At 35.1% G+C, this 25,251-nt stretch overlaps 1 protein-coding gene across 12 annotated transcripts in view; it reads left to right on the top strand.

Annotated features, from left to right (window-relative positions):
* The window catches only part of LOC149801204 (protein phosphatase 1 regulatory subunit 12A-like), a 264,345-nt gene extending 239,310 nt beyond the window's left edge, over nt 1–25,035 (top strand). For all 12 annotated transcript variants that reach the window (XM_089955260.1, XM_089955259.1, XM_089955257.1 and 9 more), the window contains one exon: nt 12,301–25,035. In XM_089955260.1, coding sequence (XP_089811386.1) covers nt 12,301–12,387 — 87 coding nt within the window. In that variant the 3' untranslated portion in view covers nt 12,388–25,035. The remainder of the gene's footprint in view (nt 1–12,300) is intronic.
* Nucleotides 25,036–25,251: the final 216 nt, after the last annotated feature.

Genomic DNA, 25,251 nt, shown 5'->3' with positions numbered 1-25,251 from the left:
TCATGGCCATATGTGTTATATCAGAAACCAAGCTATACTGAACCATGTTATAGAGAGTAACCACTGTACATTGAATTCATTTTTTCAGGAGAGTTTAATTTTCACAACTTTTTGACAAATGGCATTTTGTTTTATACCTAATTTTATGGATCAGAAAAGAGATCTAATAATTTCCATGGAAAATCACTTTTGTTAGGTGTTTAAATTCAGTGGTTATTTTTTTTTTTTGCAATAATAAAATATCTGAAAATTGGTATCCGTAAAAAATAGTGAATTCAGAGTAAACAATTTACTTGATTGTAACTAAAAGTTATTTTAAATTGAAATTTGAAATAGGAATCTTAAGTCGTTGCTCAAATCTGAATCTCTGCAAATGTTTTTAAAATATAATTCTGATCTGCAATATAGCTAAATATTACACAAGTAATATAAGGAGTGAAAAGTTATCTCTCTGTTCCTTCCTTCCTTGTCTGTTTGATATGCATGAATGTATATTTTGTCTAAGTCGGCATAAATGGTGTGGATTTCTTTACGCCTATGATAACCAATATAAAATTGACTGCCTTTAAATTTCTCCATCATGATTCATTACAAATATTCAGCATATCATCAGAAAGATTTTCATACCCAAAATAAGCATCAAACATTTCTCCTGAAATTTCTTTCTTTATCCAATTTTTCTCTCTTGTTCTTCTCCTTACTTTACTAAAGTGGAAGCATATTAGAATGAGAAAAAAGATGAGATTTCAGCTCTCACTGTTTCTGAAAATGGAAATTGATTTAACAACTACATCAAAGGATGATGGACTATTACACAACACAAGCTACTGGAATAGATGATTCAGCCGATGTACAAATAAGAAAAAGCCCAGACTAATTTTTAAGGCTAAGTGAGCTTATGGTATGGCGTGGTCCTTCACTGTTCAGATGTAGTATGTTATGTATACATTTGCTGTTCACAACGGAACCTGACTAAACATGATAGAAAGTATCCTGTACATGCTTATATGCCATTTAAAGTAAGGTATGTAACCTGTGATGAGGATTATTCATCTCTGTTATATCTTCAAACACTGTTGGATGGATTTGGGTTTCGGCAACTAAAATAGTGTATTTTGTGATCCCAAACGGAGTCAGTGCGCATGACCCAAAAAAAGTGATGTCCATTTGAGAACAAGTTATTTCATTTAAGCCTCTAGAAAATTACTGAAATTAAAATTGAAGAAAAAAATGTTTTTTTTGAAGCATTTGATAATCTTGCAAAAAAAATAATTGATAGACATAGCATTGTCCAGTAGCCTCACCTCACACATGAACACACATGTCCACACTCATATAATAAAAATGACATAGACATTAAATAAAGGAGAAAAAAAATATGCCAACTTTCTGTCATTAAAATCCTTGAGACAGTTGGATATCTTAATTAGATGCAGTCTTTACTACTGTCAATAGTTTTTTGGTGAGGACGTTGAAGGTAATGCAAGTGTATACATGTGATTCCACCGGTGATAGGACAAAAGTGTTAAAGGCAGTCTATAGCACTAATGATTTTGAAAAAGAAAAGATTTTTAAAAACTGTTTTTTATATAAAGAACAGACTTTTTAGACATTTTAATCACACATTACAGAAACCAGTGGGGGACTGGAAGTATACTGGTGCAATGAACTTTATTGAATAATCTGCTTCAGAAAGCTAACAAGTTGACAAAACAAACTGTAAATTCATTATCTTATTGTTGTGATCTGGAGAGTTTAAAGCTAAATGCAGAGGGTTTTATGAGGTGAGTAATAAAAGGATCCAAGTTATTTCATGATGGTTTTGAAGTCATTGAATAAAATCGGCTAACATTTGGTGGAAGTAGGATAAAAAAAGAGAGACCAACCAAAACATGATTTCAGCAGAAACACAGGGAAATTGCCATATCCACAGTAAGTATGCATACTTGGTGAAAAATCAGTCCACCATGGTAGTTTTCTACTGTATTTCTGCATACAGCTTGCCATTTAAATGTAAAATCATCATACTGTTGAGATAAAAGTTTAACATTAAAATTATTCAGTTTGAGCTTGATTTAATATTCTGTCAGCCTTTGTTAATATTGTGTTATACATTTATGTACTGTATATATTGTACATCATTAAGAAGTTTGACTGGTCGGTCTGGTGTCAGGATAATGTGATTGGTGGGATTTGATGATATGTGTCTGCGGCATGATGCCCCAATGCTAGAAAGCACTATAAACTGCTACACAGCAGAGGTCATTGCAATAGGACTAAGATTATTAGAAGCTACATTAAAAATGTAATTCACTCACTATATTGTACTTAACAGGGCCTCTATGTAGATCATTCCTGTAACGAGTTACCTTCTCTAAATAAAGTTATTATTATTGTCATCGTCATCATCATCATTATTATTATTATTATTATTATTACAGCTCCACTGTCCATTATTTTATGCTATTCTCAAAATATCACAGTTCTGAATACATCTACATAATGCATGGACCCTGTTTTATTATTATAATTATTATTATTATTATTATTATTATTGTTATTAAAATTCTTGTATGTATTAAATATTAAAATATGATCTTTGTATAGAGATATATAGCCTATATTTCCTTTTGCAATGATAAACAGTTACTTAGAAGTTTTTAATGATTTTAACTAGAAATAATGAAATGGAAATTTAATTAGATATGTATGCTTATGAAATAATAAAAATTCAATGTACATGATATATCACATGAGATATTGTCATAATGTTACCTTGACCTTATTTGTCACCTTTTCATGGAGAGAAAATCATAATCAGAGACCAATTTTCAGAGTTTTCAAGTTTTAGTTTAATAAAGTTGATATAGTTTTTGTTTGTCGAATCTGTGTAGTTTTTGTTATGATTCTTTGCATTTATGTTTGCATCAAATACATGTCATGCATATGTTGTAAAGGACATGAATGCTTGGCAAGCCACTTTTTGCCTTAGTTACCAAGCTCTGCAGGACTGTTCTCAAATGTTTTGTACTGTTAACCAGCAGGCTGTGATTTTACCTAACATCTGGTCATTCATCTTTGATACATATGAACACCAGAGATCCCAAGGTAGCTACATTTGCCAGACATGAGAAGCAAATGAATTCAAATGACCATTTGCTATGAGTAAGAATCTAAATGCAGTCATGTTGCATATTGTACATAAAAGGCCATAATTATCCCATACAGTAGTTTGGTCAGTGCACTTTCCTAATTGTTTAAGCACTCTGTAGATACCAATCACATGGCAATAGAGGTGTGTCATCTGGACTTATCAAGACCCACTAATTCAGTGGTTACCTTTTGGTCTGTAGCAGTACACCAATTCCTCACACCATTTGCTTTATAATGATATATTGTGTGGTGGAGTTTCGGCACATGTCCAACCTGTAAAACAAAACTTTTTGTAGCCTAGGCTCTAAATAAAATAAAGAAAAACACTGCTAAGAGCAACTACCAAACTTCTATCATCCTCCAAGGTGTGTTTGTAAACCTGATTAAAAAAATTTAAAAAAACTTTACAATCAGACTGGACCAGAAATGCCCTTTAGTTTAAATGTTGTTTAGTTTTGAGGTAGTAAGTGTGCTTGTTGTTAATTAATAATTAATGTTTTAGCTCTACTGTTCATAGACTATAATAGCTTTTGTGATGGTCTGCTGTCTGTCTGTCTGCAGAAGTTTGTTATGACTAGTCCAAAACTACTGGGAGGAATGCCATGAAACTGTATACACATTTTTCCCAAGGAACTGAAATGAAAATGGTCCCACTTGGACATTCATTATGGTTATTATGGTGGCTATCTTGAAAATATCATTAACAGTACTTTGCGATATGGGTGGTCACTGTGCTAATAGACTTTACCCTATATATCTAGCTGGTCCTGAATGAAACTTATTTTACATAAATATTGCCACTATATTGGCCATAATGAAAATCCTGAACAAGATGACCATGTAAATATTGCCACTATACTGGCCATATTGAAAATCCTGAACAAGATGACCATGTAAATATTGCCACTATACTGGCCATATTGAAAATCCTGAACAAGATGACCATGTAAATATTGCCACTATACTGGCCATATTGAAAATCCTGAACAAGATGACCATGTAAATATTGCCACTATACTGGCCATATTGAAAATCCTGAACAAGATGACCATGTAAATATTGCCACTATACTGGCCGTATTGAAAATCCTGAACAAGATGACCATGTAAATATTGCCACTATACTGGCGGTATTGAAAATCCTGAACAAGATGACCATGTAAATATTGCCACTATATTGACTGTATTGAAAATCCTGAACAAGATGACCATGTAAATATTGCCACTATACTGGCCATATTGAAAATCCTGAACAAGATGACCATGTAAATATTGCCACTATACTGGCCATATTGAAAATCCTGAACAAGATGACCATGTAAATATTGCCACTATACTGGCCATATTGAAAATCCTGAACAAGATGACCATGTGAACATGGTGCTTTCTTTACAATATTTCTTATGATGTGTAGTTGTTCCTAGATCAAAAGGATGCCAATCTAAAATACAACATGCAACCACTATGGCAACTTAAAACTTTGTTGTTTCTATTCCTCCAGCATGGGTGGTCATATTGACATGTAATTTGACTAAAAAACTTATTGTGATGTCTAGTTGGTCCTAAATCAGAATCATGATGATTTCAAATCACTGATGGCCACCATGGCAGCATTCTTGAAATGTTGTTATTCCTACTTTTTCAAAGTGGATCGTTGTATAGATCAACGGTTTTCGCTTAAACACGTCTTATAATGTCTTGTTGGTCTGAATTGATAATGGTACTAACCAGACTTCCATTTTCATCGCCATTGTGGTCACCTTGAGAAAAAAAATTATCACTACTTCTCATGAATTGATAGTCACATGACAAGGATTTATCACTTTAAGACTTATGGTATATAGTTGCTACTAATGAAAATGGTGCCAGTCAGTCCTACAATACATCTGCCTTGTAGGAATCAAAAAAATGTCATTATAGCTGTTCTTCATGAAATGCATGGTCAGACATAGGGGTTTTCACTAAAATACTTTTCATGATATCATATTGGTCATAAATAACAATGGTACAGATTTTATCACAACTACTCTTGAAGGAATTTTGTTTAAAAAGAATGAAAGGATGGGAAAAAATACTTGGATGCTTGGAAATTTGTTGTGGCCATTGGAACATCAGTCCCCTTTAAGGGATTCTTATCAAAGCAGTAGAGTAGAATTTTAAAAAATTGTAGCCAATGGGGCATCAGTCCCTTTAAAGGATTCTTATCAAAGCAGTAGAGGAGAATAACATACTTTTGTGGCCAGTGGAGCATCAGTCCCTTTAAGGGATTCTTATGAAAGCAGTAGAGTAGAATAAAATACTTTTGTGGCCAATGGAGCATTCGTCCCTTTAAGGGAATCTTATCAAAGCAGTAGAGTATTATAAAATACTTTTGTTGCCAGTGGAGCATCAGTCCCTTTAAGGGATTCTTATCAAAGCAGTAGAGTAGAATAAAATACTTTTGTGGCCAATGGAGCATCAGTCCCTTTAAGGGATTCTTATCAAAGCAGTAGAGTAGAATAAAATACTTTTGTGGCCAGTACAGCATTAGTCCCTTTAAGGGAATCTTATCAAAGCAGTAGAGTAGAATAAAATACTTTTGTGGCCAGTACAGCATTGGTCCCTTTAAGGGAATCGTATCAAAGCAGTAGAGTAGAATAAAATACTTTTGTGGCCAGTACAGCATCAGTCCCTTTAAGGGATTCTTATCAAAGCAGTAGAGTAGAATAAAATACTTTTGTGGTCAATGGAGCATCAGTCCCTTTAAGGGATTCTTGTCAAAACAATAGAGTAGAATAAAATACTTTTGTTGCCAGTGGAGCATCAGTCCCTTTAAGGGATTCTTATCAAAGCAGTAGAGTAGAATAAAATACTTTTGTGGCCAATGGAGCATCAGTCCCTTTAAGGGATTCTTATCAAAGCAGTAGAGTAGAATAAAATACTTTTGTGGCCAGTACAGCATTAGTCCCTTTAAGGGAATCTTATCAAAGCAGTAGAGTAGAATAAAATACTTTTGTGGCCAGTACAGCATTGGTCCCTTTAAGGGAATCTTATCAAAGCAGTAGAGTAGAATAAAATACTTTTGTGGCCAGTACAGCATTGGTCCCTTTAAGGGAATCTTATCAAAGCAGTAGAGTAGAATAAAATACTTTTGTGGCCAGTACAGCATCAGTCCCTTTAAGGGATTCTTATCAAAGCAGTAGAGTAGAATAAAATACTTTTGTGGTCAATGGAGCATCAGTCCCTTTAAGGGATTCTTGTCAAAACAATAGAGTAGAATAAAATACTTTTGTTGCCAGTGGAGCATCAGTCCCTTTAAGGGATTCTTATCAAAGCAGTAGAGTAGAATAAAATACTTTTGTGGCCAATGGAGCATCAGTCCCTTTAAGGGATTCTTATCAAAGCAGTAGAGTAGAATAAAATACTTTTGTGGCCAGTACAGCATTGGTCCCTTTAAGGGAATCTTATCAAAGCAGTAGAGTAGAATAAAATACTTTTGTGGCCAGTACAGCATTGGTCCCTTTAAGGGAATCTTATCAAAGCAGTAGAGTAGAATAAAATACTTTTGTGGCCAGTACAGCATCAGTCCCTTTAAGGGATTCTTATCAAAGCAGTAGAGTAGAATAAAATACTTTTGTGGTCAATGGAGCATCAGTCCCTTTAAGGGATTCTTGTCAAAACAATAGAGTAGAATAAAATACTTTTGTTGCCAGTGGAGCATCAGTCCCTTTAAGGGATTCTTATCAAAGCAGTAGAGTAGAATAAAATACTTTTGTGGCCAATGGAGCATCAGTCCCTTTAAGGGATTCTTATCAAAGCAGTAGAGTAGAATAAAATACTTTTGTGGCCAGTACAGCATTAGTCCCTTTAAGGGAATCTTATCAAAGCAGTAGAGTAGAATAAAATACTTTTGTGGCCAGTACAGCATTAGTCCCTTTAAGGGAATCTTATCAAAGCAGTAGAGTAGAATAAAATACTTTTGTGGCCAGTACAGCATTAGTCCCTTTAAGGGAATCTTATCAAAGCAGTAGAGTAGAATAAAATACTTTTGTGGCCAGTACAGCATCAGTCCCTTTAAGGGATTCTTATCAAAGCAGTAGAGTAGAATAAAATACTTTTGTGGTCAATGGAGCATCAGTCCCTTTAAGGGATTCTTGTCAAAACAATAGAGTAGAATAAAATACTTTTGTTGCCAGTGGAGCATCAGTCCCTTTAAGGGATTCTTATCAAAGCAGTAGAATAGAATAAAATACTTTTGTGAGTTGAAACTCTTTAGTATTCTTTTATTTAAGAAAAGATAATTTTCATAAATAAATAGTTTGAGTATAAACTGGTGATGCATGAAATAACCGGACTAAAACTAAAGCAACAGCCAGGTCCAGTACATTTAATGAATAAGTACCAGTATGTCGATGTTTTCATTTTTTGATATTGTTTTATACCAACTTTGGATGTTTTTTATATTGAATTTCACAAATATCAGGCCACCACATGAATTTCAAAAACGAATGTCTGGCAAGAGTCATCTGAATTTTGGGATCCCTGGTGAGCTATGTACATTAAGTGTGAGCCATTGTATTTTGCCAAATGCTGCTCTGACTGTTGAAGCTAAAAAGGAGCTTTCTTCATTTGTCTTTGGCAACAGTACAAATATTTGGAGGAGATAATCCTTCTTTCGTCCACTTTGCTAACTTGTGATCTTTAACAGTATCCTTTATATAATTATTACTGTGCGAACTGCACAACAATTATATATATATATATATATATATATATATATATATATATATATATATATATATATATATATATATATATTGTGTTCACTCCATGAACATGAAAATGAAGTAAGTGGCTTCAGATGTAAAGTATTATATTTCATAAATTGTACCCTCAGGTAGCCAGCAGCACTTGTATGGTGCTTGAAATAAATGGATGCCATTGCTGCTTTCTAGCATATTTTGACAACTGTGAAGGAGATATCAGGGTATACCATGGCTTAGTTTCCATCAGTCGGCTTTTCCTGTACGCATTCATCCACATTTGCTATTTTTTAAACTTGCAAGAATGTTCCACATGGCATGCTCTGCCAAAAGTGTGTTTGACATGGCATGTTTCTTAGGACAGTGGGGGTTTCATTGCAGTCATTATGGACAAATGTTTTCAGCTTCTCTTGAGTAGCAAAGCCAGAGTTAATTAAATTTGGTAGGAATGGGTTTTTTTTGGATATGCTCTTTGTGTGTGGGGTCACTCCTGTAGTAATGGAGTAGCTTCCATTCCAACCATCGCTTATTTTCACCTCTTCATAATAGGTAAGAATGTTTTATCAAATTATATTTGGGGTGCCTCCGCTACAAGTGGCTTCGTTTCGTTAACATCCAGATGGAAAATTGCTTTTCAGCTACTTATCTCAAACGGCTGATCTAGGTTTAATAAGAGACAGAATGATGATTCTAACTTGTGCTCTTTTTTAATAGACTTCAGGAGGGCTTCACTGACAAAGGTGTAGTTTCCATAGCAACCATATGAAAAACCCATTTTTAACTTCTCCAGAAGGTTTAGAAAATTTTGATCAAGCTTGAAATGTGTCTTACATTATGGTTGAACTTTTTCTTGTGCAGGGTTACTGGCCTGGCCTAGTAGTGGTGTGGCTTTTGCTGGCCTAGTAGTGGTGTGGCTTTCATTGCAGCCATGTGGAAAACCTCCTTTCAGCTTCTTCTCTTGAAAGGCTGATAAAGCCAAATAGGATTGAACTTGATAGGAACAAATCATATGATATGTTTTTATAAGAGTTGTTTATAGGGTGGCAGCCTAGCAGTGATGTAGGGTGTTTTCTTCAATATTTCTTGAACCATGTGGCAGGCCTAATTTGCTAAAACCTAATGGATGGGCTTATCATCAAGCAAAGACTTGTCATGGGATAAATACATTATCTTCAGCTTCTTCTACAGAAATGATGAGTGAATTTGATTCAAATATTTTGTAGAATTTTCATGGAATATCGTCTCTCATAAGTATGTTTAGGATGTTTCCAACATCAGCAATGTGCTTTCCATTAGAGAAACCTACTTTTCTTGTCTCCAAAACAACTGAACCAATTTTGCTTATGCTCTATAAGAATTTGTTGTAGTTGAAACTCCTAGTATTGAGGTGGCTACTATAGTAACCAAGTAGAAAATCTCCTTTGGATATGCTCAACCAGAATTGTGTTAAGGGTGACTCAAAAAATAAAATAAAATCATAGGACATCTCTCCAAAACCTCTGGACCATATAAGGCTAAATTTGATACTAGGTAGAGTCCCAATCTGATTAAAATCAGATCTCCAATGTTATACATGAAGATCTGACAGCAGCCACTTTGGGGTCATGTTCTGGTAACCTATGTTATTACCATAATTGTTAATTTTATCAACCGATCAGATGAAGTCTTATGTCTTCACGTTTGGATGCTGGGCAGTGTGAGTGAAGAGCATGAATATGTATCGAACAATTTGATTCACTTTCACATTTTTGAAAACTGTATTTCCATCGGATAATTCAAAGGTCACCAGAACATGACTCTTAAGCGGTCATCGTTAGATCTTCACATAGGACAGCAGAGATTTGATTTTAACATGAACACCTTTCACATTCATGTAGGACAGCAGAGATTTGATTTTAATCAGATTGGGTAGAGTCCTAACATAAACACCTTTCACATTGATGTGAAAGATGCCATTATCTTATCCAAATCAGCAGAAGTTAGTGTACAAATACAATTAAACAACATGTTAATACAGGGCTTGTATTTTGAAGAACACAATCACTCTTGCATGCCATTGCACTTCATTAATTGCTTCCAAGTGAGCAATCAATAGCTCTGGTCAAAACAAACATTTTCCAGAGCGAAATTCTGTTTTTGTCCCAGATTTCATGGCAATCAGCTTTCACAAATAATGATATATTTACAGGTTCCGCCATTTTGATATATGACATCATGTACCATAAAGGATGATGTGCCATAAACGATGTCATAAATATTTGAGGAGAGTGAAGAACTCTCCTCAACACTACTAAGAGAGTGGTTTGCAACACAAATGCTGTTAATATCAACAATTTCAGCAAAATAGTTGGAAATTATCTTGACATTGTGTATTTATTTCAACCCAAGTTACAGTCCTTGAAATGGGTAATTTTACCAAATCTGCATTTCATTTACATTCCATTTGTGTTCCATTTTCTTACCATTCACATATGCTTTTTAGCCATCACCTCATTGTCTCTTGTTCATGGTCTCAGGAATGCAGTCAGATTTTGTGTTTATACCTTCCATCCACCATTTCCTTTTATTTGGAATTCAACAGAAATGCATTAAAAGTCATGTTCTTAATTTTCAAGGAAAAGTGCTAACAGCTTCAGTAGAAGTCTTTCTTTAATGAAATAACATAAAATGTTAAAGAAATCTTTGATTCATGACATGTTAAAATATAATCAGACCTGCAGTAACTGTACAAATGTAGTTGCAGTGCATTTGTGAGCCAGTTTTATTTATTATTTGGTTTTGTTTAAGTAACGACTTTACAAATACAACCACTGATATCATCATATTAGTGGTGGTTCTTCACTCAGCTGGTAATAGCCATCCTCCATTAACAAAATATTTTTTACTGCTACTCCAAAACTACTTGAGGATTGCCTTCAAACATTCATCCCAAGATCTGTTTAGTCCTAAATGGAAATCTTAATGACTAGCTAGCACTACTACTTCTGGATGAATGGTCATATCAGTTTGGTTTTTGTGAAAACACTATGATATCAGCCTGGTCCTAGTGGAAATAGTGCCTGATCTTAGTAAGGTCATCATAGCAGTTATCACTACTTATAAACGGAAAACCACGTCATGACGGTACATATATTTTCACCACAAGATTTTTTTTTATGTCAAGTTGGTTTTAAATGAAAATGACGCTGATCTGACTTGTAAGTGTAGCAGTTATGTTGGTAGTCCTACTCATCCTGAATGGATGATCGTATTGACGTTTGGTTTTGACTAAAAGACTTCTTATGATGTCTAGTTGGTCAAAAATAAACATGGTTCTTTCATCTAATATGGTTGCCACAGTAGCTATCTTAGAAGTCGTGTTAAGAGTATCAGAGATGGTTTGAACACTCTTCACTTGAAAAGAATAAATGGACTTCGATTCCTGGAAATTCTTTTCACTCAGTAAGGTGTCAGACCCTTTGTGACTCAAGTTTATGTCTGCCTAAGCAAGAAGAGTGTCATGGTTTTGTAAGGGATAAACAGTAACTACAAAGAACCTTGATCCTGGATGATTGTCATGCGAAAGGGTTTTTGACTGGAACTTTAGTGGCCACTTGAAAATAATCATCAAATCCATTCATGAAATGTATTTGCATTTCATTCTGTTTTCATTTTTTGGTCATCATTCTGCATTCTGTCTTTTTCATTTTTTTCTGTAATTTTTTTTTCAAACTGCATTTATCATTTCATTTCATTTGCATTCATTCTGCAGTCTGTTTGCATTCATTCTGCATGCTGTTTTGATGTCCATTTTTGTGTCACTAGTAGAATTCCCATTTCAGGGTCTGTAGCTGCCTTATTGGTACTACATTTGCCTTTCAGATCAATGTATGCCTTATTGGTACTACATTTGCCTTTTAGATCAATGTATGCCTTATTGGTACTACATTTGCCTTTTAGATCAGTGTATGCCTTATTGATACTACATTTGCCTTTCAGATCAATGTATGCCTGGTGAACACATTCAGATGCATTTGAGCTTCTTGTTGCTGTTCAGAAACTGAAATAATTATTCAGAATTTTGATAGTTTATATTTCACAACTTTGTATTTGGGGGGGGGTGTATTTCTTGTGAATGTCTTTTATGGTGAGATGATTAGAGCAAGTGGTGAGAGGGTTCATCTATTGAGAACAAATTTTGATTTAAATGTTTTTTACTTGGCTGCATCATTAGATTGTCATCATTTAATATAAACAATTTGACCACTGATTTAAGATTCCATGAAATAGGGAGTGCCAGAAATTTAAAGGTTCATGTTTTTAATTTTCATTCTCAAAAAGGTTGAAGAATAAACAGGTCTCTCTTTTTACTGTATACAGAAACAGTTCAATCTACTTTTACTTACTTGTTGTTCTCTTCTTTTCAGAAAGTGGATGCCTTGAAATTAGACAATCAGAGATTGAAAGAAGAAAATGGGGCACTTATACGGGTCATCAGTAAGCTGTCGAAGTAGAATTTAGCACCAGATATTGGGACCCCATTCCTCATCTGCCAGTGTAATGAAGGCTGTTTTAAGTGCAATCAATTTTCTCCATTTCAGTACTTTGATAGTGACCATAGATTTGGAGGTAGCACATTATTTTATTTAATGACATTGAAATATCCAGAGGAAGGAAATACCATTTTGCCTTAAGGACCTTTCCATGGATATTTTCGTTGAAAATGTCTTATGATTGGTATATGTGATGAACTTTGAAATCTCCCCTCCAACAAGTGCCAATATTGGAGTTTGTAATACACTTCTCCACCAGAGGAGTTAACCTTTGTGTATAGGATGATAACTCAAATTGAATTTTACAATACGATTTTTTTGTTGTTGGATGTACAAGGCTTCCTGTTTCTTCAGCATATGATGTTTTGTGCATAATTACTTTAATTCATATAAATCTCTGAATTTCTTTTGACTTGCTGGTGGTTGTTATTTTGACATTACTGGTTAATTTAGCTGCTTTGAGTTAAAAATTAAGGCTTCATTTTCTTATCCGTTTTGGTGAAGATTTAGTTACTGGTGTAACATGCATCCGAATGCAAGCAACATTAACCCAGGGCTGCCTCTGCATGATGTGCTGGCAGATATGGATCTTCACTGTTAGTTTGGATTATAAATAGAGCAATACATGGTAGACACAGATCTGGCAGGGCAATATTTTTTGGCAGAAGTTGGTCTACACTTTTAAGTGGCAGATCTTTATGCTATTTGCTGTTATACATAGGCAGATCTTGAGCTATGCCATTCACTGTTTTATGCAGATCTTGAACTGTGCCGTTCACTGTGATACACAGGCAGATCTTGAACTATGCCATTCAGTGTTTTACGCAGGTAGATCTTGAACTATGCCATTCATTGTGATACACAGGCAGATCTTCAACTATGCCATTCACTGTTTTTCACAGATCTTGAACCATGCCATTCATTGTGATACACAGGCAGATCTTCAACTATGCCATTCACTGTTTTATGCAGGTAGATCATGAGCTATGCCATTCGGTGTTTTATGCAGGCAGATCTTGAACTATGCCATTCACTGTTTTATGCAGGTAGATCATGAGCTGTGCTATTCGGTGTTTTATGCAGGCAGATCTTGAACTATGCCATTCACTGTTTTATGCAGGTAGATCATGAGCTATGCCATTCACTGTTTTATGCAGGCAGATCTTGAACTATGCCATTCACTGTTTTACACATATCTTGAACTATACATTCACTGTGATACACAGGTAGATCTTGAGCTATGTTTTCAGTGTTGTACACAGGTAGTTCTCGAGCTATGTCATTCAGTGTTGTACACAGGTAGATCTCGAGCTGTCATTCAATGTTGTACACAGGTAGTTCTCGAGCTATGTCATTCAGTGTTGTACACAGGTAGATCTCGAGCTGTCATTCAATGTTGTACACAGGTAGATCTTGAGCTACACCAATTCATTGTTTTATGCAGGCAGATCTTGAGCTGTCATTCAGTGTTGTACACAGGCAGCTCTTTATAGATGCTGTTTGCTGTTGTGCACAAATAAATGCAGCCACATACATTCTGAGATAAGAATATGTACAAATATGCTATTCTTAAGTATATTTCGCAAAATTGAATCTTGACCCTTTTTCCTTTATATATAAAGATACATCTTCATTGCCTGAATGTTGTAAATGCAAATTCAGAGACATGCAGTATTTTCGCAACATACTGTTGTGAGCAGTGTAGTTGGAAGCCAAATTAAACTCTTGCCTCATTTTATAAGGTTCAGCGGTTTCAAAAACTTGGCTATACTGACAAGGAAACGTCAAATAGGCAAAAAAGGTTTATGAAAGAAATTGATATTGCTAAAAATGATCTGAAAGGAAATTTAAGTAAAAAATTTCACCACTTATTCTTGTTTGGAATACAATATGGCACAGAAAATCTGGTAAATTTACCAAATGAGAGCATTAAATAGCTTAACATTTTCTGTGAAAATCATTGAATTATATAAAAGCAAATAACAATATATGAGTTATTTCTTCCACTAAATTTGCCATTTTTGCTCCGTTGACAAGATTCACATAATTAGAAAAATGTATGTTTTCGTTCACCATTTAGATACCTTATTTTTCTGTGTACATTGTACAGTCAACAGACTAGATCATGATCCATCGTCACGTATTATACTGGACAGACAGATCGGGATTGAAACTGAATTCTAGGATATTAAGCAGACAGTATAGACCCTTATCTGCCTGCATATTAGGCAAGAGGAGACCTGGGTCTATGCAGATGGGTTGACTGTATACACTGATAAATGCAGTAGACATGCCATGTATACTCATGTTAGTGGAGCCAGTCTGCAAGCTAAATAGACCCAGATGTACAACAGCAGATCAAAGTCTGTGTTGTGTGCAATTGGATCAAACTTGTACTTGACTATACGCAATATTAAACCGCCTTCCCTTGCTGAAAGGAATATTTGAAAGAGAATTTCTGCCAGTATAGATATTTAAGTTTATTTAAATGCATTTATTAGTACAGGATTTTTTTTCTTCATTAACATCTGAAATTTCTGAAATGTCTTATTATTGCAATAAATCATGAAACACTAAAGAAAAATGCTAACAGTATCCCAGCATTCACTCAAAGTTTCAAGACAATTGCAATGTAAATGTAATCTGAGGTCATCTGCTTGGTGACTTTTTTGTGGATTTTGAGCTGTGAATTTTACGTTTTATTTAAATGAACAGTCTGGACTGTGCTTGGTCAGTATATATTGCACTTGGTGGTATGGGTCAGTTTTTATTATGATCAGTTCTGACCTTGATTTGATGTATCTACATTGTGAGTTAGTTTAGATGAATCCAAATTGTTAGCATTGGTTTTATCAGGGATCATACACATGCCATTTGTATAGAGTTAGCTATGACCCAAATATGCCATTACTTAGTAAACCATCAAATTTGGGTCCAGGCTGTACTCTCTGACATTTTCTTGCTATGGCATAACTTCCCACTTCTACCTACCAGAATTGCAGTTGATCCTGTCTTACAGGTTTATATTGATGCTAAACCTTTCAACTACAGTGATTTGAAATAGTAATCCTATGCATGGCTAGGGTTAGAACAGTGTTAGTCATATGGTAAATAACAATATTTTGCTGTAGAATAATGCATGCACATCTCCGTTCATCTCTGTAAAGATTATTTATTTAAATTTTTAAAAAATTGCAAAATTTTACTAATTCCTTTGTTGCTGTGATTTAGAATATTCTTTTTTACTCACAAACAGAAAGCACTAAAGTTTATTATTAAATTCAGATTATTTGTTATGATCACACAATACCAAAACTGCTGCTATATATTCTGTTCAAAAAGAAATAAAACGCTGCTTTGGCAATACACCTCTCCCACAATAACTGTCGCACAATGGGCCAAAAACTATGCACGAGCACACAAGTTACCATGGAACCTGTAAAAAATGAAGAATGGGGATGCTATCCGAGCAGAAAGACCTTGGAGGGATAGCAACACTGGTTAATGGCTCAGTACTCGTTTTATAATCTTATTAGGAATAATTGTCAATAGACAGCTTTTTCCAATAAAGTTGTAGCTTTTCAGTGTAAATTGCATTTGTTTTTCAAGACAGCCATTCTCTGAAAGATCATGAAAACCAGAACTCCAGGTTGTTTCAGCATGTCATGTACTTGTGTGCCTCATTCTGTGCTTGCAAAACATTTTGTATGTCACTGCTTTCTGTACAACATAACAAGATTCCTTTCGTTCAAAAAGTAAAGACATTTGTTTCATGAAAAACCATCAACGTTGAAATTCAATTTTCTAAAAAATTTATTAGTGAAATATTGATACCTTGATTCCATTGCAAATAATACTGAAACTTCACTCTTAACAAATAAGGGTCAAGTCTTGTAGCATTTTCTAGAGAAAAAATGGGATCTGTGCCTGCCCCTTTTTATAAGCATATTTACAAGTTATAGGGGTGTAAGTTGTCAAGTAACAGTGTATTATTTAATGGATATGAGAAAAATTCTGTACATATCCCTTTCATATCATTTTCCATTATTTTGTTTTATTTTCTATATTTTTACATAAAAGATGTAAAATATATCAATAGATGTCTTCAGGCTTCAGATAAAAAAAAACTACATGTTTGAGACCACATCAGTTGGAGATATGATTGGTGCTTCTGTTGCTGACTTACATTTTTAGAGTGATTCGTGTAAAATTTTATAATCTTACTTTTGTTCTAACCAATGCAGAAAGTCAGTATTCAAAATAGAGTGTTTAGAAGTGTCAGAGTGTGGAATTTTCTGGCCTTCATCAAAATGACTATTGTAGAAGAGGATCATACCATAGTCTATATAATACCAAGACTTTCCTTAGTGATCACACCCTCCTCTCATTTGATCAGAACTTGCATAGATATAGTACAACTATCTTAATACCAGCATGCTAAAATCTGCCTACAACATTGTGATTTTCTCAGAACCCCTTTCTGTATGCCTGCTGTATGAATCCCAGCATGCCTTTTGGGAGGAAGGCAGTTGATCAATTCTGCCTTCAACATCATGATTTTCTCCGAACTCCACCATTCATGCCATCAACATGCCTTGTGGGAGAACTCCACCATTCATGCCATCAACATGCCTTGTGGGAGAACTCCACCATTCATGCCATCAACATGCCTTGTGGGAGAAAAGAGGTTGCTAAAATCTGCCTGCATCATAATCTACTCAGAACCCCACCATCCATGCATATTGTCAGTGAAGGAAGAGGATGTAAAATTGGCTTACTGCACCATGAATTTATCAGAATCCCACCATACATACCTGCAGTATCAATCCCAACATACATACCTGCAGTATCAATCCCACCATACATGCCTGCAGTATCAATCCCAACATACATACCTTCAGTATCAATCCCAACATACATACCTGCAGTATCAATCCCAACATACATGCCTACAGTATCAATCCCAACATACATACCTGCAGTATGAATCCCACCATACATGCCTGCAGTATCAATCCCAACATACATACCTGCAGTATCAATCCCAACATACATACCTGCAGTATCAATTCCACCATACATACCTGCAGTATCAATCCCAGCATACATGCTTGCAGTATCAATCCCACCATACATGCCTGCAGTATCAGTCTCACCATACATGCCTGCAGTATCAATCTCAACATACATACCTGCAGTATCAATCCCAACATACATACCTGCAGTATCAATCCCAACATACATACCTGCAGTATCAATCCCAACATACATACCTGCAGTATCAATCCCAACATACATACCTGCAGTATCAATCCCAGCATACATGCCTGCAGTATCAATCCCAACATACATGCTTGCAGTATCAATCCCACCATACATGCCTGCAGTATCAGTCCCACCATACATGCCGGCAGTATCAATCCCAACATGCTCTGTGGGAGTAGATAGCTGCCTAGAACATCATGAGAATTGAACCACACATACCTGGTGGTATTGATACCATTTTGTGAGTTACAACTGTCTTAGAAACCGAAGATTAATTTGTTTTATTGGGTATGACCATGTTGGGGCAATAGATTATATATCTGGAGTGGGTATGACCATGTTGGGGCAATAGATTATACATCTGGAGTGGGTATGACCATGTTGGGGCAATAGATTATACATCTGGAGTGGCAAGTTCACACTGCAGACAAACATTTAATGCTGTTTAGCACTTATACTGGATGGGAACTCAATTTATGCTGTCATTGATATGTGTTTCTGATGATGAGTTGCATTGTCCTGAAATTAAACCAAATGTAATCAGTATGGTTGTTACATCAAACACAGTAAATATCAAAAAACCTTCCAGTAAATGCAAATTGTTTAGTGTATAGTTAATATACAAGATTTGGATATATCATTGGTAACAGAACAGTTTTATTCTCCTCCTCCCCCCCACTATCCATTATTGTTCAAAGGGAAATAATTCAAGTTGATAGTTTCACCCCCATATTTGCAAATTATCTGCTCTCAATTTCTTATCCTTTTCTTTTTGTTGTTGATTGCAGACACTGCATGTTTAACTCTTATTATTGAGTTTTAGTGATTTATTAGAATAATTGTTTCTGCTTGTATGATTTTGTCTCTTGCTTTATAAAACAAGAAGTGTACAAGTATACCACCAACATTTGTCTTTTTTGTGTACCATATCCTTGTGTAAACTGCATCAGCAGTTAATTTAACGTAGATTCCAGTCTAATGGAGTATGGGATGTCTCTGATGTTGATCTAGTCACATGACTTATCTTTTCACATGAATCAGCTTCTGTAAATAGATTAAAATAACAATAATTATATCACAACAGATAGATGGTACTGTTATGTTTGAAAATCAGCAGTATATTACAATGGAAGAAGATGTATCAAGCTGCATGTAAAATTTGAAACTGCCATAGCTGAATTACTATGTTCATTTTTGGTGCTATTTTTCGTGTCATTTATCATAGTCATTACAAACTGGCAGTTACCATATATGTTTGCTTATAAGTCTTAGTCAGACTACAAACAACAAAGATCCTGATCAGCCATAGCATAATGCAGATCAGGGTCTGTGTTGTTTGTTCTAGTGATTACTCAAAACAAATTGCACAGACCCAGATCTGCCAGTGCATTATGCAAATCAAGGTCTGTGTTGTTTGTTCTAGTGATTACTCAAAACAAATTGCACAGACCCAGATCTGCCATAGCATAATGCAAATCAGGGTCTGTGTTGTTTGTTCTAGTGATTACTCGAAACAAATTGCACAGACCCAGATCTGCCAGTGCATTATGTAATCACAGATCTGTGTCAGTGCAGTTTGCAGTTTGTCTCGACTTATAAAGCAAATATATACATTACATACACCTGCAAACGTTTCTTTTACTTTTTCCAACACAGTTGTTTTAGCGTGTATGTTTATTATGTCTGTTAGCTAGGATACACTACTTTCTGGCTCAAAATGGAACTTGCCATGTTGATTTTCCAAATGAGCATTTATTGTGATAATTTCCAGATATTCTAGCATCTGCACCAGATATGTTTTTGCATGCATCATTCTTTATCTAAATGTGCACTTAACTTTAAATGATGTTTCGACAAAGTTGCTGCCTTCAATGAATCATGGGAGGAATCATGCATCATTAGATAAGTGTGTCGCAAATCCCATGATACACTGTAGAATCATAGAGTTAAAATGGGAAAGTGAATCAGATATGCTTTGTATGATTGTAAATTCTTGTTATTTCCCTGGAGGTGTTTTAAGTTTTCCATGGAAAATATTGCCAGATTTTCTGGCATCATTGAGATTAGTGTGTGTGTGTGTGTGCGCATTGAAGAATTGCATATTGTAACATAAGTTTTATTTAATTCATTGTTACATTTCATGCATATAGATCAATTTGATGTAAATAACGTGTAAATATGTATATATGCCTGTCTATACATTGTATCATTGGCCTCTTTGATATGCAATATCATGTAGTCAAAGTTAAACTCTACATATTTTTCATCTTGTTGATAATGTTTTTCTTTTCACTTTTTTCGTTTACAATTCCGATTAGCTTAACACTGCGTTCTTCATATATGTACATCCACAGTTAGAGTCGAAGTGGATCTTGTAAAACCATTCAGAATGGTGGTGGTTCTTTAATTTCATCATAATAAAATTTTCGGTTTGATTTAATCAAGACATGGGACTTTTTCCTATTTCTGGTGGAATGATACTTCATAGGCTAACAGCTTTCTTCTTGCCTCATTTGTTCATTGGAAAAACTACAAATGATTCAGAATAATGCAATAAAAAGGCTCATCTTATCAAAGTAAACTTTAAAGTTTTGTATTGTCCCTGCTATTCAGGAGATATCATTCCTATGAGCTTTTATATAACTATTGTATTTTTCTGGTCTTTCAGCTAGAAGTCTAGCAGAAGTTTATATCATTGGAATTATAAATGGGAAATCTAGCTTTACTTTTGGCTGTAAAACACATTTTCATGCATCACCATATATAGCCATGCTCAGGGTAAAGGTTAAAGTTTTATCTTGTCTCAGACCTTGACATTTTAGAAGTAAGTTGAAATGTAGGAATAAAGTTTACATTATGCTAACAGTTTACAACCTGGACAGCAAGATTACTTAGGAACAGTTTTCACCTACATTTCTCAATCCTTTAATCCTTTCTCAGTGCTCATTTGTGCTCTTGTTGGAAGTCCTCATTTACTTCTTGCTTATGTTGCCATAGCAATAGAAGCCTCAAGTCAGTTGGACTTGGACATTATTGCCTCTTTGGGTGACATGTTGGACCCAAGGTTTGAGCATTTTGTCTGTGATTGAGGATTGGCACCTTTGACCCCTGCAGCTTTACTTAAGGGTATTGTTTTTAAATGAATATTACATGTTTTGTTGTTTTGACATGTCGTACTGGGCATTAGAAGGGTTTGTGATACTATGTATTCTCTGCAATTACTTTTATATGCAGACACTGCTGAATAGCCCTACTTGCATCTAGACCGTGTATTCTCTGTAATTACTTGAGTATACATGTACTTGATACATTGGATTAGGGCAGCATTTTGCTAGTTGACACAACCTTTTCATCAGATAAAGTTGGGGTATAATCTGGAATCAGTTTGTACTTATATAATTACAGAATCCTAACCTAACCATTGAATATAATGTGGGGATTTTTGCATGGAAAACATCTCATTTGCCAACTAGGGAATGAATGAAAGCTGCAAAACCTGAGGGAGATATCTGAAAATTTTAGAGATTTCATTGAGATAATTAATACAGCTGGTCCTGATTTTGAATGTCAGTTTTCTAGGTAAACACACAATATCGAAAATACTCATTTAGTAGTGTGGAATTTGGGTCATCTTGTCTCATTGATGTATATGTGCTATTTATGGGTTTCTTTCATTCACACAACCTTGGATGAGTTTGGACTTAATATCTTCACAGGGGATGATGTTGCTGGCCCAGCCCAAGAACTGTTTAACATATTTCCTATTGCAATTTGATATGAACATTGTCTCCAAAACAGAGATGTGCCTTGTATGGGTTTTGTTTTTTCAACTCCATTTTTGTTAGTTAATCTTCATGATGATTAATGTTATATTTGCACAGTGGATGTTGAATGTTACCACCATACCTCAGAATGATTTAACTTATGCTATTGTAAATTGGTGTGCCATTTTATGGGTTTTGTCTCATTAACTCCATTTTGGGTAGAGTTATGGCCCTTGACAATTAACTTGAGGTCTTATGGTATGTTGCTTTTTACCAACATAGATCAGTAAAGAATCCACATATTCTGATGTCACCTGGTGTAATTATTTTCGCAGAGACTTGCATGTGCCTTTTATGAGTTTAGTCTTGTCTACTCCATTTTGGACAGAGTTACTTTTTCTTGAGATGGAAATTTGGAATGTTGCATTATCAGGAATTATTTAACATATTGGTCAAGAATATTCACTGTTACATCTAGATGAACCTTTATGAGTTTTGTTTTGATAACGCCATTGTAGGCATAATTATAGCACTTGTCAATTAACCTCATATTTTTACTAGGGATGTTCTTTGTAATTAGCGTAGGTAAAAAGCCATTCAGCATATGATGCAATTTGATTTGAACATCGCTTCTTTGACTTAAATATGCCTTCTTTGTGTTTTGTCTCATCTACTCCATTTTGGATAAAGTTACAGCCCTTGTTGATCATTTTCATATCATCACAGGGGATGTTGCTTGTAACAATGAAATCTTGAATGAGCTGCATTTAAAGCATTTCCACATAACCATTTAGAGGAACCATTGCCCATGAATGCCCGTCTTCGAGAAACTGATTTCCCAACACAAATTCATATAAGGCACAGAGAGTTGCCACATAACTTACTTATACGTCGAGCCAAACTGCAAACAACAAAGATCTTGATCTGCCATAGCATAATGTGCCTACAGTGTAAGGTCTGTGTTGTTTGTTCTATTGATTACTCCAAATAAACTGCATAGACCCAGATCTGCCGGCACATTATGTTATGCCGCTTTGGGTCTGTGCAGTGTGCAGTTGGACTTGACTTATAAGCAAGTATATACATCTAGCTTTAGACTTGTTTATGTATGTTTTGTAATATTTTCTTGTGGGTTAAATCAGTAGACTACCATTTTGGCTACTAATGAAGATATGATACAGGGGTCTATAGTAGTTGGTTACAAATCACTTACTAGACTACTGAAGAATAGAGCTTGCAGAGCTGTCTGTCTTCATTTTTCATCTGCCATAGGGTCAGGGAGGCTTGCTTTCATTGATTCTACATGTCATGTTGGACTAAATACATGTCTACCTTCTGGACTTTGCCAGAGATCATGCATCTTCTCTCCAACAGAAATATGGTTCTATCTATACCTTGTAGAGGCCTCCCAAGCATTTTATATGAATAAATGCCTGCATAAAATGCTTGAAATGCCCATTAGGCTGCCAGTAGCTTCCCATCAGTCAGTGATTCTTATTGGGGGTTTTCCGGGTTCTTTATCCACCAATTATACTGGCCACCATTTATAGCCAATCTTGCATAATCTTGTATTAATCTGTCTATATTTAATTATGCAACTATCATAACTTTGGAATAAATGGTTTAGTGAACAAAGTAGACTGATTTAGAAAGAAATTATTTATGTGGCACAAGATGTGACCATCTTCATATCTGTTGAAGAATCCAGACTGCCTTCCACCTCATCTCACTCTTCCTATATGCTCATCCATACTGGCATGGGTCACAGGGAGTGAGACAGATCCCTTTGGGTAGGAAGAGAGGGACAGAGGGTGGTGATGCACTCTTTACCCAATTCAGTCCATTTTAAAATGAGGTCATTGCTGATGTTGATTCTTATTGGTGATCAGTCTCATCTTGTGGGCCTGAGATTCAGACATTAGGAACCACAGATCCAGAAAGATCCATGGAGGATCCCAGTAATGAAATCCCTTTAGGTGACATGTTGGACCTAAAGTCAGCATGATCTCATTACAGTGCAGACAGCTCAAGGAAATCTCTGTGGTGTCTTGATTTTAATCATCTTAAATACAATATTTGTGCAACGATGGATGGCATTGGAGCCATTTTTAAATCTCAGGAATAATAGTAATACTTGTGAATGGGATTATTGGTTAAAAGTCTCTGCAGATGGTTTGCCATTACACAAGGTATTCACTTGTCAGCAGAGTTATCATTTCATACATGAATGCAGGGAGATGGCAAATATAAGTGAAAATCACAGTCTAATGTAAGTGAAAATCAGTCTAATGTAGTTATACATTTGTAAAATAAATGCTAGTCAACATCTAACATTCTAGTCTTTAAGCTAGCACTTTTATCCTTCATTTGACTTGGACAAGAGAATGAGATGACCCCATATGAAATGCACATCACCGCTACTTGGGGTGGGTGAGTTAAGATATCTGAACCAGATTGGGTTTTTTGGGGGGTTTTTTCATTACTAAGGACAGAATTGTTTTAAACCAGGGACAAGATATGTGGTCAGCTAAGGAGAACAAATGTTTTTTTCTCCAACAAAATCCACACTTTTATTTTTTATTTTTTGTAATTGCTTTTTTTTGCTTAAGTTACAGATATGTGTATGTTAGCATCATATCTAGAATACGATTTTAAGACTTGCATTGCATGGATCAATGTAAAACTTGAGCTTGACATGTCATTTTGGCCCCAATAACTGTGGTAGTTTGGTACCGATGGCCCCAGTAACAGGTAGTTTGGTACCGATGGCCTCAGTAACTGAGGTAGTTTGGTACTGATGGCCCCAGTAACAGGTAGTTTGGTACTGATGGGCTCAGTAACTGAGGTAGTTTGGTACCTATGGCCTCAGTAGTTGAGGTAGTTTGTTACCCATGTGCACTTATTTACTTGTAGGAACTGGTTATAGTATTCCTGAATCACCAGTTATCGTCTTTTCACTTGTTCAGAGTTTGTTTACAAAACAAGTACATGATCTGTATCGGTCTTCATATTGAAGGCAAATATTTTTTTTATTTTTATTTTCAATTTTGTAATGACTGCCACTTTTTGCACATCTTTAATGTGTGATACTTTTCCTAGTACCTATTTGCACATCTTTGATGTGTGATCCTTTTCCTAGTACCTATTTGGAAATGGCTACATGCAGCTGGATATGTTGTCCTTGACATTGATACTACATTTCTGCTGAGTCATCACTGTACCACTTTAAATGAATTATGAGTATTATTTTCATTGCCAAGATATGCATGTTAAGTAGTATGGGTTTGAATATTAAATCCATACACCTAAATCTGTGATAATTTATATAGTAGACATCTAACTTTTGTTGGATTTTTAGTCAGTCAGCTCTTTCTCCAGTATGTAGAAATGCATGTCATAGGGTTAAAGGTCAACATCAGAGATTTCCTCCAAACTTCAACTGTGCAACCAGGCCTTGAATTGCCTGTTGTAATTATATTTGTATGTACAATGTGTCAAGTATAAAATTTAGAATCATAATGTATTATTATGTAGCAAATTAGTTATGAATTATCCATAATAATAAATTTGTTTGGTATTATGATTTGTTTGTTCTCTGATTGCAAAGTTTATGAATCAATTTCTCCTAATACAGTATTAAAGGGTTGCAGCAAGACTTTAAACTGGCAAGTTTATTGGATGACATTCAAACGGCTTCAGTACAGAAATGCCAGTTGAAATTGTTTTCTACTGTTTTATTCCTTCTTTGAAGATCCCAGATAAGAATATATTTTATGCCGTAGTATCAAAAAATATC

This window comes from Sinohyriopsis cumingii, chromosome 4 (genome assembly GCF_028554795.1).
Source record: "Sinohyriopsis cumingii isolate HCF-2022 chromosome 4, ASM2855479v2, whole genome shotgun sequence".
Taxonomy (NCBI): Eukaryota; Metazoa; Mollusca; class Bivalvia; order Unionida; family Unionidae; genus Sinohyriopsis; species Sinohyriopsis cumingii.
Note: the sequence above shows the minus strand (reverse complement) of the source record. Positions and strands in the feature narration are given on the sequence as shown.